The sequence below is a fragment of the Neomonachus schauinslandi genome, chromosome 5 (assembly GCF_002201575.2).
Source record: "Neomonachus schauinslandi chromosome 5, ASM220157v2, whole genome shotgun sequence".
NCBI classification, from domain to species: domain Eukaryota; kingdom Metazoa; phylum Chordata; class Mammalia; order Carnivora; family Phocidae; genus Neomonachus; species Neomonachus schauinslandi.
The window spans coordinates 161552864-161568491 of record NC_058407.1 but is presented as its reverse complement, the minus strand read 5'-3'; the positions used below and the strand labels follow the sequence as shown (position 1 = coordinate 161568491).

The 15628-nt window shown below is 38.8% G+C and overlaps 1 protein-coding gene across 7 annotated transcripts in view; it reads right to left on the bottom strand.

Annotated features, from left to right (window-relative positions):
- The window catches only part of RABGEF1 (RAB guanine nucleotide exchange factor 1), a 59805-nt gene that overhangs the window by 24202 nt on the left and 19975 nt on the right, over positions 1-15628 (bottom strand). For 3 of the 7 annotated variants that reach the window (XM_021700632.2, XM_044915694.1, XM_021700633.1), the window contains exons 2-4: positions 14955-15143; positions 12237-12403; positions 730-899 (exon numbers count right to left, since the gene is read on the bottom strand). In XM_021700632.2, coding sequence (XP_021556307.1) covers positions 730-899; positions 12237-12403; positions 14955-15133 — 516 coding nt within the window. In that variant the 5' untranslated portion in view covers positions 15134-15143. The remainder of the gene's footprint in view (positions 1-729; positions 900-12236; positions 12404-14954; positions 15144-15628) is intronic. The other 4 variants (XM_021700636.2, XM_044915696.1, XM_021700634.2 and 1 more) reach the window with 2 other exon arrangements.

The following is a 15628-nucleotide window of genomic DNA, read 5'->3' as shown; positions in this document are numbered from 1 at the left end:
CTTCACAGAAGGGGCTTTGAGAGCTAATTCTGAGTTTAATAGCTGAAGAATGCTACAAACAAACTGATCACTGTTTAAAAAAATGAGTCCCTTTACAAGTAGTCTTATGAATTATTGCAACTGAAATTACAGTTTAAGAAATTATGGGTTAAAGACACACATGTGGAAGGCACAAGTTCTAGTTCCGACATGGGCAGAATGTAGCTGTGTAACCTTCCCCATCTATAAAATAAAGGGACTGAACCCAGATAGTTGCTAAGGTCCCTTTCCACATCTAAATTCTAGCTTTCCCTTCTCTACCTGAGCAAGGAGAGGTATTTTGTATCAAAATACAAAACAAAACAAAAACAAAAAACCCTGACATGAATGCTACCTGGTCTAACAACTGTTACTTAGAGTTCAAGATCTACTATGTTCTTTCTCTTGGCAGTTTATACTACTTACAAGGTGACCGGTTAGGAAGGCTTTTTACTAAAGTACACAATATAAGTGGCTTCAGTGTCAGACTTTCCGTGCAAAGATGATCCAAACACCACTGACTTGCAGTGGAAAAGTACTAGCCTGGGAGTTGGGTTTTAACTTGGTTCAGTGACATTTCTTAGGTAAGTAACTTAACATCTCTGGGTCTTGATTTTCCCAGGTGTAAAGTGACAAAGTTACACTAGATTATCTCTAAGACCTTTCCTAAAACCAAAACTCCAAGTCTCTAAGTGGTTACTCTCAACCTACCCTTTTGTAATGCATTGTTTCCAAAAACATCTTGGTCTGCTTATAGATTTCTTGGCCTGTCTTGTGGAAGGTCTTGAGAAATTCTATGAACTCTTTAGACACTCTATCCGTTTCAATGCTGGCTTGCCGGTTTATGGAAGGACTGGGAGCTTTTGCTTCCTGAATTTCTGCTGGGAAAATTAAACATAATGAGTTTCATTACATAGAAGATCCATGCATGGAATTACTTTAAGTATGTAACTTAAGATTATTTAAATTATGCTTAATCAAAGTTAAACTTGAATTTCAATTACTTTATGTTTAAATACTTGGACAACTTTACTTAAATTGAGCTAAATCTATTTTATGACTAGGAGGTACAAGCAGATAAAATTATATGATATTCCCATTCAAATAAAAGTTGTTCTACTAATATTTTCTTAGCCAAAATATATCATGCTTTGATCTACATACTTAATTGTAAATACTGAAATAGCACTACTATCTTGAACTTTCTCAAAGACTGCATCAGTTTATGAAACTAGTCAACAAGTAAAATAACAATCAGTAGAAGCACAAAAATGTTAGGTTACTTATAAGATGTTAACTCTTCCAAATCCATTCTACCTGTCAAAGAGGCTAATCTGTTTATGTGGAGACTAACAATTATTTACCCACCATTCAGTTTTCAAGTCATACTGCTCAAAGTGAAAGAATGCATCCAAAGTAGCACAGTGATCATGACAGAACATAGAGCAAAGAGATCAAACACTGTCTACTTAGCGGCCACACAACTCTTTCCTCTCTTCAAAATAATACACTGAAAGGAAAATGGGACCTTTACAGAACAAAGATAAGGGTGCTGCGATAAAGTGCTCAAGGACAGCATGAATTGTATCACCAGATCTCAGACCACGTTCTAAGCCTCCTGATTTTGAACTGTGCTAATTCAATAACTGTAACAAATTAAATTACCTCATACTCCCATGAAGACAAAGTATCTTTTGAAAGTATTGAAATCAACTTATTACCTGCTTTCTCAGAGTAACTTCTTATAATTCCACTTTTTAAACTTTAGTACCTGCAATACATTTTAATGATGAAGGTGCACTAAAGTTTTAAGACTGGATTATTCAAGGGGCGCCTGGGGGCTCAGTCAGTTAAGCATCTGGCTTCAGCTCAGGTCATGATCCCAGGGTCCTGGGATCAAGCCCCACATGGGGCTCCACCCTCAGCAGGGAGTCTGCTTAAGGATTCTCTCTCCCCTTCTCCCTCTGCCTGCCCCCCCAACATGCTCTCTAATAAATAAATAAATCTTAAAAAAAAAAAAAAAAGAGAAGAAATCTAACAGTTCAACAGGAAACTGGGTAAAGAATACTGAGCAGAAAGGAAACATAAATGGATCTTAAACATAGGAAACATGCTCTATCTCACTCATGATAACAAATTCGCAAATTAAAACTAAATGAGATGCCATTTTAAAAATTAACAGACAAAAATCTGATGCTGATGGGGATATGGGGGGAAAGGCACTCTCATACTGTGGAGGTGAGAATGTAAAATGATATAACTGCAATAGAGTGCAATGTGGCAATAATCGTCAAAATTAAAAATACATTTATCCTGGGGCGCCTGGGTGGCTCAGTTGGTTAAGCAACTGCCTTCAGCTCAGGTCATGATCCCGGAGTCCCGGGATCAAGTCCCACATCAGGCTCCCTGCTCAGCGGGGGGTCTGCTTCCTCCTCTGACCTTCTCCCCTCTCATGCTCTCTCTCTCACATAAAGAAAATCTTCTAAAAAAAAAAATACGTTTATCCTATGACCCAACAATTCCATTTCTCAGAAATTTTCTGACATAATGGCACATGTACAAAATGAAATATGTACAAGGCCACTCATTTTAGCACTACTTACAGCAGCAGCAGACTAAAAATGGCACAGATATTTATCACTAAGGGACTAAATAAATTGTGGTTTAATCCATAAAATGGAATACTGTATAAAGTATTTTAATGTATTAAAAAGGAAGAGTTCTTAAATGCTCAATAAAAAAAAGGACAGTATGTAAGGATAGAGAGCAGAGTATATGTAATAAAAATACATGTCTATAAATGAAAACAAAAGCACATAAGGATACACAAGAAACTAATGACAAAGGTTGTGTGCATATGGGAGAAAGATGGTGGTAGTGGCTGGAAACTAGATGGGTGAGGGACCATACACCTTTTATTTTGGAGCCATCTGAATGTACTACTTATTTTCATTTTAAGCAAATAAATAAATCAGGTACAATTTAACTTAAAACAAAAACTGGCAACATCCTTCCTGAAACATTTTTTACCAGTATGGAAAACCAAAAGTTGTATTTGACATCCTGTATGATTAGAAAAAGTTCTTTAATACTTAAGGGTTTAATCCTTCACTCAAACTGATAATTCCACTCCTAGTCACGATGGAATAACAGGGATTGGGTTTACCCTACTGCCCTAACAACTAGAAAATCAGACAAAATATATGAAATAATGGTTTTTAGATACTGGACAATAGACAGATGGTAGAGTAACTCCTGAGAAAAGTAGACAAATACGGTAAGTCCTAGGAGTACCCCAGCTTACTACAGGGAGAATTTTTAGGCCACAGCACAGGGGAAGGCAAGGCAACTCAGAGTCTAACAGACTGGCTGAATTGGGGAAAGAGCATTTAGAGCTAAGGGAGGCCAAAGTCCCTAGAAACTGCATGGCAAAATGGGAGGATGGGGCTGCATAGAAACAATTCCAGATAACTGCAGAGGGGTTCCCTCGAGTCTGTGACTGAGTACTGTATGTGTGTGTTAGAAAACTACCAATGACTGTGTACAGAAGCAGGCAGAACAATCCCCAGAGCACACACAACTGGGAATAATTCATTTCCCAACAGCCAGGAACAAAGAACATCAGCAATGGCAAATATAAAAAACATTTTCTCATTTAAAAAAATTTTTAGAGGGGCGCCTGGGTGGCTCAGTCATTAAGCGTCTGCCTTTGGCTCAGGTCATGATCCCAGGGTCCTGGGATTGAGCCCCGCATCGGGCTCCCTGCTCCACGGGAAGCCTGCTTCTCCCTCTCCCACTCCCCCTACTTGTGTTCCTTCTCTCGCTGTCTCTCTCTCTGTCAAATAAATAAAATCTTTTTTTAAAAAAAAAATTTTTTTTAGAAGATAATTAACTGTTTACAGCTAAAGTAATAATAATGGATTGTGGGATTTATATCATATGTGTAAGTAAAATGTAGGACAACATTGCACAGAGTGGGAGGAAGAAATCTAACAATACTATTGGTAAGGTTCTTATATGTAAACTGGTATAACACCATTTGAAGGTAGAGTAGTTATAAGGTATTTTTTAAACCTCAGAACAGCCACTTAAAAAAAAAGAAAGAAAGAAAGAAAGAAAAGAAGTACAGCTAATTAGCCAATAGTGAAAATAAAGATATAATCATAAAAAACAATCTATCGAAACAAAAATTTTACTAAATATAAATAGCCTGAACAATCCAATATAAGTAGCCTAAATAGTCCATGATCCCTATATATCTTCTCTCTGAGAGAGGCAGAGTTCAGGTACAGAGGAAGAAGATGAGGCCCAATGGGTATTCAGAAGGGAAGACAGGAGTAACTTCCCCTATAGCACATTTTGGCTAGGATCCAGATGGCAACAGCTTGCTCTTCAACTTCAAATCTTAAGATTTTAATACAGAAAATTTTTAATGTAGAATGTAATTATATAATGTAGATATATATACTATATGTATATAATATGTTATATAATATAAATAATACTTATTTCAAGGATAGAGAGTCTGCCATGAGTATCCAGCTTTTCATTACCCCATCTACACAGTCTGTTTAAAAAGTCTTCCTGGGATGCCTGGGTGGCTCAGTCAGTTAAGCGTCCAACTCTTGATTTCAGCCCAGGTCATAATCTATGGATCGTGAGATCAAGCCCAATGACAGGGTCCACACTTGCAGTGGAGTCTGCTTGAGATTCTCTCTCCTGTTCTGCCCCTCCCCCCATGCACATGCACGTGCGCTCTAAATAAATAAAAATCTTCTAAAAAGTCTTCTTAGCAAGGTTCCTCAAAAAGTTAAAAACAGGGGCACCTGGGTGGGTCAGTCAGTTAAGTGTCTGCCTTTGGCTCAGGTCATGATCCCGGGGTCCTGGGATTGAGCCCGACATCGGGCTTCCTGCTCAGCAGGAGGCCTGCTTCTCCCTCTCCCACTCCCCCTGCTTGTGTTCCCTCTCTTGCTGTGTCTCTCTATCAAATAAATAAATAAAAAATCTTAAAAAAAAAAAAATCCTAGAGGAGAACATAGGCAGTAACCTCTTCGACATCGGCCACAGCAACTTCTTTCAAGATACATCACAACTTCGGCCACAGCAACTTCTTTCAAGATACATCTCCAAAGGCAAGTGAAACAAAAGCAAAAATGAACTTTTGGGACTTTATCAAGATAAAAAGCTTCTGCACAGAAAAGGAAACAGTCAACAAAACAAAGAGGCAACCCACAGAATGGGAGAAGATATTTGCAAATGACACTTCAGACAAAGGGCTGATGTCCACTTCTCAAACTCAACATCTAAAAAACAAGTCAAAAAATGGGCAGAAGACATGAACAGACACTTTTCTGAAGAAGACATACAAATGGCTAACAGAGACATGAGAAAATGTTCATCATCATTAGCCATCAGGGAAATTCAAATCAAAACCACACTGAGATACCACCTCACACCAGTTAGAATGGCAAAAATGGACAAGGCAAGAAACAACAAATGTTGGAGAGGTTGTGGAGAAAGGGGAACCCTCTTACACTGTTGGTGGGAATGCAAGTTGGTACAACCACTTTGGAAAACAGTGTGGAGGTTCCTCAAACAGTTAAAAGTAGAGCTACCCTATGACCCAGCAATTGCACTAGCAGGTATTTACCCCAAAGACACAAAAAGAAGGGCCATATGCACCTCAATGTTCATAGCAGCAATGTCTGCAATAGCCAAACTGTGGAAAGAGCCAAGATGCCCTTCAACAGACGAATGGATAAAGAAGATGTGGTCCATATATACAATGGAATATTACTCAGCCATCAGAAAGGATGAATACCCAACTTTTACATCAACATGGAAGGGACTGGAGGAGATTATGCTAAGTGAAATAAGTCAAGCAGAGAAAGTCAATTATCATATGGTTTCACTTATTTGTGGAACATAAGGAATAGCGTGGAGGACATTAGGAGAAGGAAGGGAAAAATGAAGGGGGGGAATTGGAGGGGGAGATGAACCATGAGAGACTATGGACTCCAAGAAACAAACTGAGGGTTTTAGAGGGGAGGGGATTGGGGAGATGGGTTAGGCTGGTGATGGGTATTAAGGCGGGCACGTGTTGCATGGAGCACTGGGTGTTATATGCAAACAATGAATCATGGAACACTACATCAAAAATTAATGATGTATGGTGACTAACATAACATAATAAAATTAAATTAAAAAAAAAAGAATAAGTGTGAAAGAGTAAAGACAACCTGAATATGTCAATTATCAAAAAAGAACATGCTCACGTAGTAAAGATGACGAACACCACTTCTAGTACTAAAAACATTTTATATCGCCATGTTAAAAAGTTTACTGAAAAAATCCCATGTTTCTCAGATCCAAACAAAATAGGGGCAGCTCAGTAGAATATTACAGTTCTCCTTACTTTTTCAGTGGTTCTGACTATAGTTATATAATTTGAACTAAAAGATAGTCTGTAGCACAGTAAGAAATATATATTTGGTCTCTGCACCGGGGTTCCGTGGACAGAACTCCTAAGACCCTTGAAATTTCCTGAGTTACAGAGATGAGAGGAGCATCTGTTTTTATTTATAACAAGCCCCTTTCTTCCTTCCTTTTCTGAATTTATGCTAATGAGGTGACTCTGTGGACCCCTAGATAGCTTAGGGCTATCTAAAGAGAGGCTAATCACCAACCAGAGGAATCAACCCTGCAATTAGAGGGTTTAAACTTTGAGTCCCACCCACCCCACTCACCCCTCAACTTCTGACTTCTGACTTTTCAGACGGAGGGGGATGGAGACTTTTGATCACCAATGATTTAATGAAGCTGCCATAAAAACCCCTAAATGATTACGTTTGGGAAATTTCCACATTGGTAAACATATCGAGGTGCTGGGTGTATGGCCCACCCAGAGAGGACACGGCAGCTTGGTGCCACCCCACCCCCGCCCCATACCTTGCCCTATGCATCTCTTCCATTTGGCTAGTCCTGTGTTGTATTCTTTATAATAAACTGTAAGATAAATAAAGTGTTTTCCTGAGTTCTGTGAGCCATTCTAACAAATTGTCAAACCTGAGGAGAGGCTTGTGGGAATCCCCGACTTATAGCTGGCTGGTCAGAAGTTTGGGTGCCCCGACTCCTGGGGGCTGCAACTGGCCTCTGGGGTGGGGACAGCCTTGTGGGACAGAGCCCTTAGCCTGTGGGTTTTGTGCTATGGAGTTTGTGCTGACTCTGGGTAGTTAGGGTTAGAAAAAGGACTGAATTGCTGGCAACCCAGTTGGTGTCAAAGAATAAAAGACTCCAAATACGCAGTAACAGGGAAAAAATTTCTCATAGTCCTGATCAATGAAAGTCAGAAAACAGTCACAATTATAAAATCAGTTCTAAATTCAACTTGGGGAATCATTACTTCAGTTTCATCTAAATGCCAAAGTGGCCCTCATGATTAAAGTAGCAATTCATTAGTGATCCTTCAAACGATGTAATCAACACTATGCTTCTACTTAATTAACATCTGAAGTTCAGGTCTTGGGATAGCACTGAATGCTGGAGGATTACATTTTAAGTCTTATTTTGAAATAACCTCAAATTTACAGAAAAGCTGCCAGACTGTCACAAAGAATTTCTTTAGGGGCCTCTGGGTGGTTCAGTTGGTTAAGTGTCTGACTCTTGGTTTTGGCTCAGGTCATAATCTCAGGGTGGTGAGATCGAGCCCCCGCTGGGCTCTGCACTCAGTGGAGAGTCTGCTAGAGATTTTCTCTCTCTCCCTCTCTCTCTAAAAATAAATAAATCTTTAAAAAAATAATTTCTTTATACCCTTTACTCAGATTCACAAAATTATAACACTTTGCTATATCTGTACTATTTTTTCTAAATTTTTCAAGTAAATTGTATACATCATGCTCTTTATCCCTTAATATGCGTGCTTCCTAATAACAAGAATATGCTTTTACATTACCATGGTATAGTTCCTGAAAAAGTGAGTGTTTTTTTCTTACACAGGATTCAATTGAGAGTCATGTCTTCACTTGGTGGTCAAGCATACTTAAGTCTCCTTTAACCTCTAAGGACTCCCGGCCTTCCTTTGTTTTCATAATACTGACAACTTTAAAGAATACAGGCAAGTCATTTTATTGAATACCCCTCAATTTGGGTTTCTCTGCTGTTTCCTCATGATTGGATTCGGGTTACAACTCTTCAGCTTAAATATGACATAATTCATGGTATGTTCTTCTCAAAGGATCATATCTGGAGGTACATAATGTCCATTTCCCACAATTACATAGTTACCATTTCTCTATTTGTAATTAATTAATTAGTTGTGGGAATTAATTTGAGATCATGTTCATAATTTGTTCCTCAGGAAACTCTCTCCTCTCACCCCAGATTTAGCATCCAGTGATGAAATCTGCCTGAATCAATTCTTACTATGATGACTGCAAAATGGTGATTTAATATCTCCATTACTCTTTTCATATTTATTAGTCAACATTCTATGGTAAAAAAAAAAAAACAAAAAACAAAAACTTTCTCTGGGCTCCTGGGTGGCTCAGTCGGTTAAGTGTCCAACTCCTGATTTCAGCTCAGGTCACGATCTCAGGGTCATGAGATCAAGCCCCACATCTGCATCTGCATCTACATCCATAGCTCTGATCCTGCTCAGCAGGGGAGTCTGCTCAGGATTCTCTCTCTCTTTCCCTCTGTCATTCCCTCTGCCCGCCTGCACTCTGGAGCACTCTCTCCCAAATAAATAAATCTTTAAAAAAAAAAAAGAGCTTTCTCTTCTCCTTTATTTAATCATTTATTTATTTTATTAGTTCAAAGGACTAATGGATTATTTTATTCAATGTAGATATACACCCACACTCCACTTATTGTCCTTATTTAATACTCAAATTTGGCCAGGTGAAATCCACAGAAGCTGGCTTCTGGGTCTTTGACATGTCCCCAAATTTTGGGCAGCCCTTCTTTCCCTGCTCCAGCCCCTGAATCAGTCTTTTCTCCAAGGAACTCATGAGTTCACTTAATGAAGATGAGTATTTAGAATCTAAGGTCTGGGTGGAAAAATTGGTATTTTAATTCTGAAAAAAGAAAAGAATCCTATGAGCACTGCCTTTAGATTAGTTTGTGAAAGATGCATACAAGATTCTACTCAGGACGACAATAGTCTACTTGAGCTCTAAAAGAAAAGGGGCTTTCAAAATGTATGAGCAAGTATTTCAACTTGGCCAATCAACTATGACTTACTCTGTAAGCTGTAATAGCTCACTCAATCTTACTTTAGAAATCTAAAAACTGTAAGTAAACTCTCTGAGTCTTTAATCAAGCTATTCCATTAACCTTCTGTGAAGGGCATCCAACTCTTAACAGGATATTAAATATTCTTCAAACTCATTAGAAGGCTGTATTTATGTTCTGTTTACCACCAACCCGCCTTGGTTTAAGAGCTTTCCTTCATGCCACCGACAGAAGCAAGAAAAATATCAAGAGCAAAGGCATCATGTATTAATGAAGTAAAATAGAGAATACAGAACACAAAAGGCCTATTTTAGTTGTGACACAATAAATTAAAAACCACATTTAGTATAGGCTAACTTTATCCACAGGCAAAGACCAAATAAATCATTCTGAAATGCAAAGTTCATCTGTAAGCAGTCTGCAAAGATCAAATAGGATCTTCTTTTCTAATACACAAACATCAATTTTTTTCAATACTTTGAGGTCTCTATCTCCCTATGCTTTCTATAGACGAAAACCAACTAAAGATTAAAAATCTAAGGTAATAACCTACCATTTGAAAAGAAAAGAAGCTAAGAAGTATACCAATAAAATTTTAAAAAATAAAAACAACTTGGAACTTTTAAAATACAAATCTTCTTTCATAATATAATGCACATGTACAAACATTCTTAGGATACGATTTTTTAGAAGTAGCAAGGATAGTCACCGAAGGTACATGACTATTACACACGTAACAGAAACCTCACCAAATACCATATAGACATAGATACAGATATACACACATACCCACATTTACTAGAGATCAAGGGATAGTGGGAAAAAATGGACCCTATACATCAACATATTATATGACCTTGAGTAAGTTACCTAATGTTTATGGGCTTTCATACTGTCACTTATAAAAAGAGGCAATTAGAGCCACTGGGTTTTATAACTTCTTTTTTTTTTTTTTTTAAAGATTTTATTTATTTATTTAAGAGAGAATGAGATAGAGAGAGAGCATGAGAGGGGGGAGGGTCAGAGGGAGAAGCAGACTCCCTGCCGAGCAGGGAGCCCAGATGCGGGACTCGATCCAGGGACTCCAGGATCATGACCTGAGCCGAAGGCAGTCGCTTTAACCGACTGAGCCACCCAGGCGCCCCTATAACTTCTTTACTATTTCATATTTCACCATGTTTTACCATTTCACTGTATATCATAATTTCATTAAGTTAATGAGACTTTCCCAAAGCAAGAAACAGAATTTAAGCTTAATAAGAGTTATAACCTGAATCCAATCATGAGGAAACAGCAGAGAAACCCAAATTGAGGGGTATTCAATAAAATGAATGGCTTTAATACCCTTGAGCTCTTTACTAGTAGAGCTTATTCTACCAGAAAAACAACTTGTATTTTTAACTAGCTAACATTTATTGGAGACTTACTATGTTTGTCAGGTACTATGCTGAACTCTTTTAATTGCATCAGCTCATTTAATTCTTAAGACATGCCTACAGGAGGTAATACAGTCCCTCAGAATAGACAGAGCTTAAACAGATTAGCTTGCTCAAGGTCACAACAGCTAGTAAACCACAGAACCGAGACTCAAACAAGAGGACTCCAAAGCTTATGCACTTAACCACCATGCTACACTACTTCCTCATAAATAAATCATGAGCCAAATTCATCCTTAATTTAATCTCTAACAGGTACTAATTATTCCCTTTCTAATTACAGTACAGAAAATTGCCACAAGTGACAGCCAACCTAGAAACAACTCCAGATTAATCATGTGAACAAAAAGAGTATTTAAAGGCTTGCTTTTATTGGGACGCCTGGGTGGCTCAGTTGGTTAAGGGTCTGCCTTCAGCTCAGGTCATGATCCCAGCGTCCTGGGATGGGGCCCCACGTCAGGCTCCTTGATCAGCAGGGAGCCTGTTTCTCCCTCTTCCACTCCCCCTACTTGTGTTCCTGCTCTCGCTATCTCTCTCTGTCAAATAAATAAATAAAATCTTAACAACAACAACAAAAAAGGTTTGCTTTTATTAAAGAGAAGTGCTGTGTTTTGGGTAATAAGCAACCTTTCTTTCTAATAAAACAAAATAACAGCCATTAAATCTGAAAGACCAGCAAAGATCTTAAGGTGTGATATTATTATTCAAATACAAAAACAAAACAAAACAAAACTCCTGACAATTACCCCAGGTGGTGGGGTTTGTCCAAGAGAACATCTCTTCTGATAACATCAGCCTTATCTCCAACACCATTTCAAATTTACTGAATAACTCTGATTACCAACATAAAGGTTCAAAGACTAAGCCCTAACAACAGACATTCTTTTTCTTACTTCCAGCTAGGCCACTTCAACTAGCTGTCTGCTGACTGGTAGAACACAGTTTAACTTTAGTGACAATCCTTTTACTGGGTATATAGCATTTTAAGAAGCAGATGACAAAGATAATGTACATACAAATCCATGCACTAGAAAACACATACAATGGATTACTTTCACCCCTCCAAAAGCCCAAAGCAAGCCTTTTCCTATATGTTCTCTATGTATTTCTTCAAGATGCAAGCTGTCTCTCAAGTGCTCAGAAAACCTCTATTTTAGGTGACTTTCAGCCTAGAAACAGTCATTTCTGATTAAGGTACGGTTAATAAGGATATTATACAAAGGAGAATAAACCAGAATCCCCAAAATTAAAGGCACAAAAAACAAAACATTCAAAAAAATACACATTTGGATGGTAATACATTTTATAAATAGAACTACATTTTTGTAGTCCTACAGGGTAATAAACAAGCTTCTCCAACACACAATGTCCTCCAACCAAAGAAGATTTTTGGTGTTATATATTGTCTGACCCTTAAACCCCACTTCAGTTTCAAATCTGAGTGGATATCCCCTGAATGCTTACAGAAATTAAAAAGCAGAGCCCACATGCACTGTGGACCTACTCTGTATCTCATTTGAGCACGGAGGAAAAAACGAATCAGAAAATTACCCTTTTTTGATCCAACCCTGGATGAAGCACTGAAGAATTTCTTTACTGTGGTAACCTTGCGGGTCTTCTCATTGGTTTTCTTTTCTTCAAACTTGGAAAATGTGAGGGACTGGGCCCCTGGGCCGCTCTGACTGCTGGCAAAGGCCTCTTCCTCCTCCCGCTGAAGTCTGCAGTTCAAGAGAGGATTAAGAATGAGCCAGACATCCTCTAAGTTTTCCCTGTATCTGAAGTTATTACTCAATGAATTGCAGGGGCATCTAGAAGGTTTAGAACTGGAGGCTAAACACACCAAATAGGTCTGAGGTGTCTGATATGAAATTATCCCTACCGGATCCTGGACTTCAAAAGGGACCTTCTCCATGGATTGTATTCATTTAGCAACTGTAACTAAATGTAACTAAGGTTACAGAAAAGCACTAAACTCTAGTCCTTTCCACTAACAAGCTCAAGGTTGAAAAGGAGAAAGAGATAAGTAATTACCATGTAACGCGATAGCTCTTACAGTAGAGAGAAAAACCCAACTGCTGTGAGAATATAGCGAAGAACAACTTAATCTGCTAGAGAAGTCCAAGGTTTTACAATGGTGACATTTAGGCTGAGCTTAAGAGATGAACAAGGTTCCACTGGGCAAAAGGACACTCAAGAGATGAACAAGATTACACTGAGCGAAAGGACACTCCAGGGAGAGGGAGCTACAAATGTGAGGGCAAGTGGTTTCTTTTGCCAACTAAGTTAAGCAAAGTCATTGATGGTGTGACCAGATGGTAAGAAACTTTGACAGCCAAGTCCATTATAATCTTAGATTTCACCACATGGTGCAGAACCAAGAATGACTGTAAATCCAATAAATTACCATTATCAGATCTGTGCTTTAGAAAAATAATGCAGGTAGCTATGTGATAACTTGAGGGGCAATAATTAAGAGTATATTATACATGGGCGCCTGGGTGGCTCAGTCGTTAAGTGTCTGCCTTCAGCTTGGGTCATGATCCCAGGGTCCCGGGATCGAGCCCCGCATCGGGCTCCCTGCTCAGTGGGGAGTCTGCTTCTCCCTCTCCCACTCCCCCTGCTTGTGTTCCCTCTCTTGCTATATCTCTCTCTGTCATATAAATAAATAAAATCTTAAAAAAAAAAAAAAGACTATATTATACAAAGATTTAAGTGAAAGAAAATAAAGACCAGGAAACTAAGAAAGGGTAAAATTCAAAAGACTTCTCTGAGCTGGAATAAGTTCTACTTATCGCCCAATTAGTTTTAGAGAGTGTGGGAGAAGTTAAGAATGATTCCAATGTTTTTTAGCCAACTGAATAAAACAGTGATGTCATTAATTGATACAGGAAGAAGGGTAGGTAGGAGGAAACGTTGGGATTGAGGATTAGAATAAATAAAAACAAATCTGGCCTAGGACGAGCTGAATTTGAGGTATTTATACTAAATCTCAAAGGCTGTCCATAGAACAATGGCTCTATATGGTGATCCCAGCAGCATCACCTGGGAACTTGTTAGAAATCCAAATTCTCAGACCTCACTCCCACCCTACTCAAGTCAGAGACTCTGCAGTGAGGTCCAGTGATACCTCTTTTTATAAGCTTTCCAGGTGATTTTCATGCTTGTTCAAATTTGAGAAACAGTGCTATAGGAAATCTCAAGCAAGGTCACAAATGGAAGCAGTAAGAAACAGCAAGGAAATCACAGGCAGAAGTGTTAGTCTGAAAGTGGAATAGGGACACACCTCCCTCTGAGACAAAACAGAAGTTAACATAAAGATATTAGCACATTTTGCTGTGGAGAGGGAAGAAAGCTAAGGGAATTCATGCCTAGTGACCTCCACTTTCTTCATGAAATAGGATCAGCTACTGAGAATATCAGTGGGAAACAGGATGAAATAGTTAACGTTCTATGTCTACATTTCCTGTCTTTGACCATAGAGTTACTGAAAGCAGTGAGCATGCATTATAATTCTGAGTTCACCACAAATGCGAGCAAAGTGGTCACTCAACAACTATGGCTGATTAAATATAAAAAAAACTAGCAAAAGCTGTCAGAGTTCAGTCTGACTTTCTTTTATGGAGAAGTTTTACTGTTCCTAGGATGTTTTGGCAAAAGATTAACATCATGCATGGTATTTTATTCATCCCTATGCTCACCAGCCATTCCATCTTTTACTTTTTACCATAATCATATTTCTGGATAATATAAACTATTTTTCACTAACAAACCCCATTTTTAAGAAAAGGTTAAGTTTCCAAAATGCAAGGGCCAGGTATACAAATCAACAAGTTTCTACTTTTGTGTTTATCACCATGTCAGATGCCATGCTGAATCTATTAAAAGAATGAGGAAAATGATGCTTGATGAGAGCCATGTGCCGAGTCCTGTGCTAGGGACATGACAGATATTACCTCAGGTGACCTTCACTATGAAGTATGTGTATATGCATTCTTCTAGTCCAAGAAGCCTATTATCTATATTAGAGAACTCAGACTAACACACTCTAAACACAAAATAATTAAAGGAATAAAGATGAAAATGAAGTAAACACTGAAAGCTATTCATTAAATGCTGACTGAGAAGAAAAGGGTAAAAAATTTCATTTCTCTTAATATTAAGCTGACTTGCTGACAGCTCACAACAGGAGAGAAAAATGGATTTTGACAGTGACAGAACTGTATATCCAATCATATCACAGTTAAACCACCCCTATTTAAGTCCTTTTACCGCTCTGCCAGTTCCCAATCCTCCTGAATCTGCTTCTGCCTTGCTTTGTGGTACTCTTCCCTCCAGCACTTGGAGCAGAAACCCTGCCAAGCAGGGTTGCCATAGTAACCACATCCTTTCTTGCAAAGGAGCTCTGACTGATCCACATGAATTCCTCGGCGTTCAGACTTAAGGCTCATCTTCTTCCTGCTAATCAAGTAAATAAGAAAGTGATATTGCAAATGAATTCACTATCATTCTTCTATTACCACAGCAATTAAGAAAAAAATGTGAGTCCAGGGGCGCCTGGGTGGCTCAGTCGTTAAGTGTCTGCCTTCGGCTCAGGTCATGATCCCAGGGACCTGGGATGGAGCCCTGCATCATTGAGCTCCCTCCTCCGCGGGAAGCCTGCTTCTCCCTCTCCCACTCCCCCTGCTTGTGTTCCCTCTCTCGCTGTCTCTCTGTCAAATAAATAAATAAAAATCTAAAACAAAATGTGAGTCCATAATCTTCAAGCTATAATGGAGGGAAGGAAGGCAGAGAGGGAAGAAGAGTTTAAATATAACAAGTTCCTGGGATACCTGGCTGGCTCGGTTGGTGGAGCATGTGATCTTGATCTCGGGGTTGTGGGTTTGAGCCCCACACTGGGTGTAGGGATTACTTAAAATCTGGAAGGAAAGAAGGAAGGGAGGGAG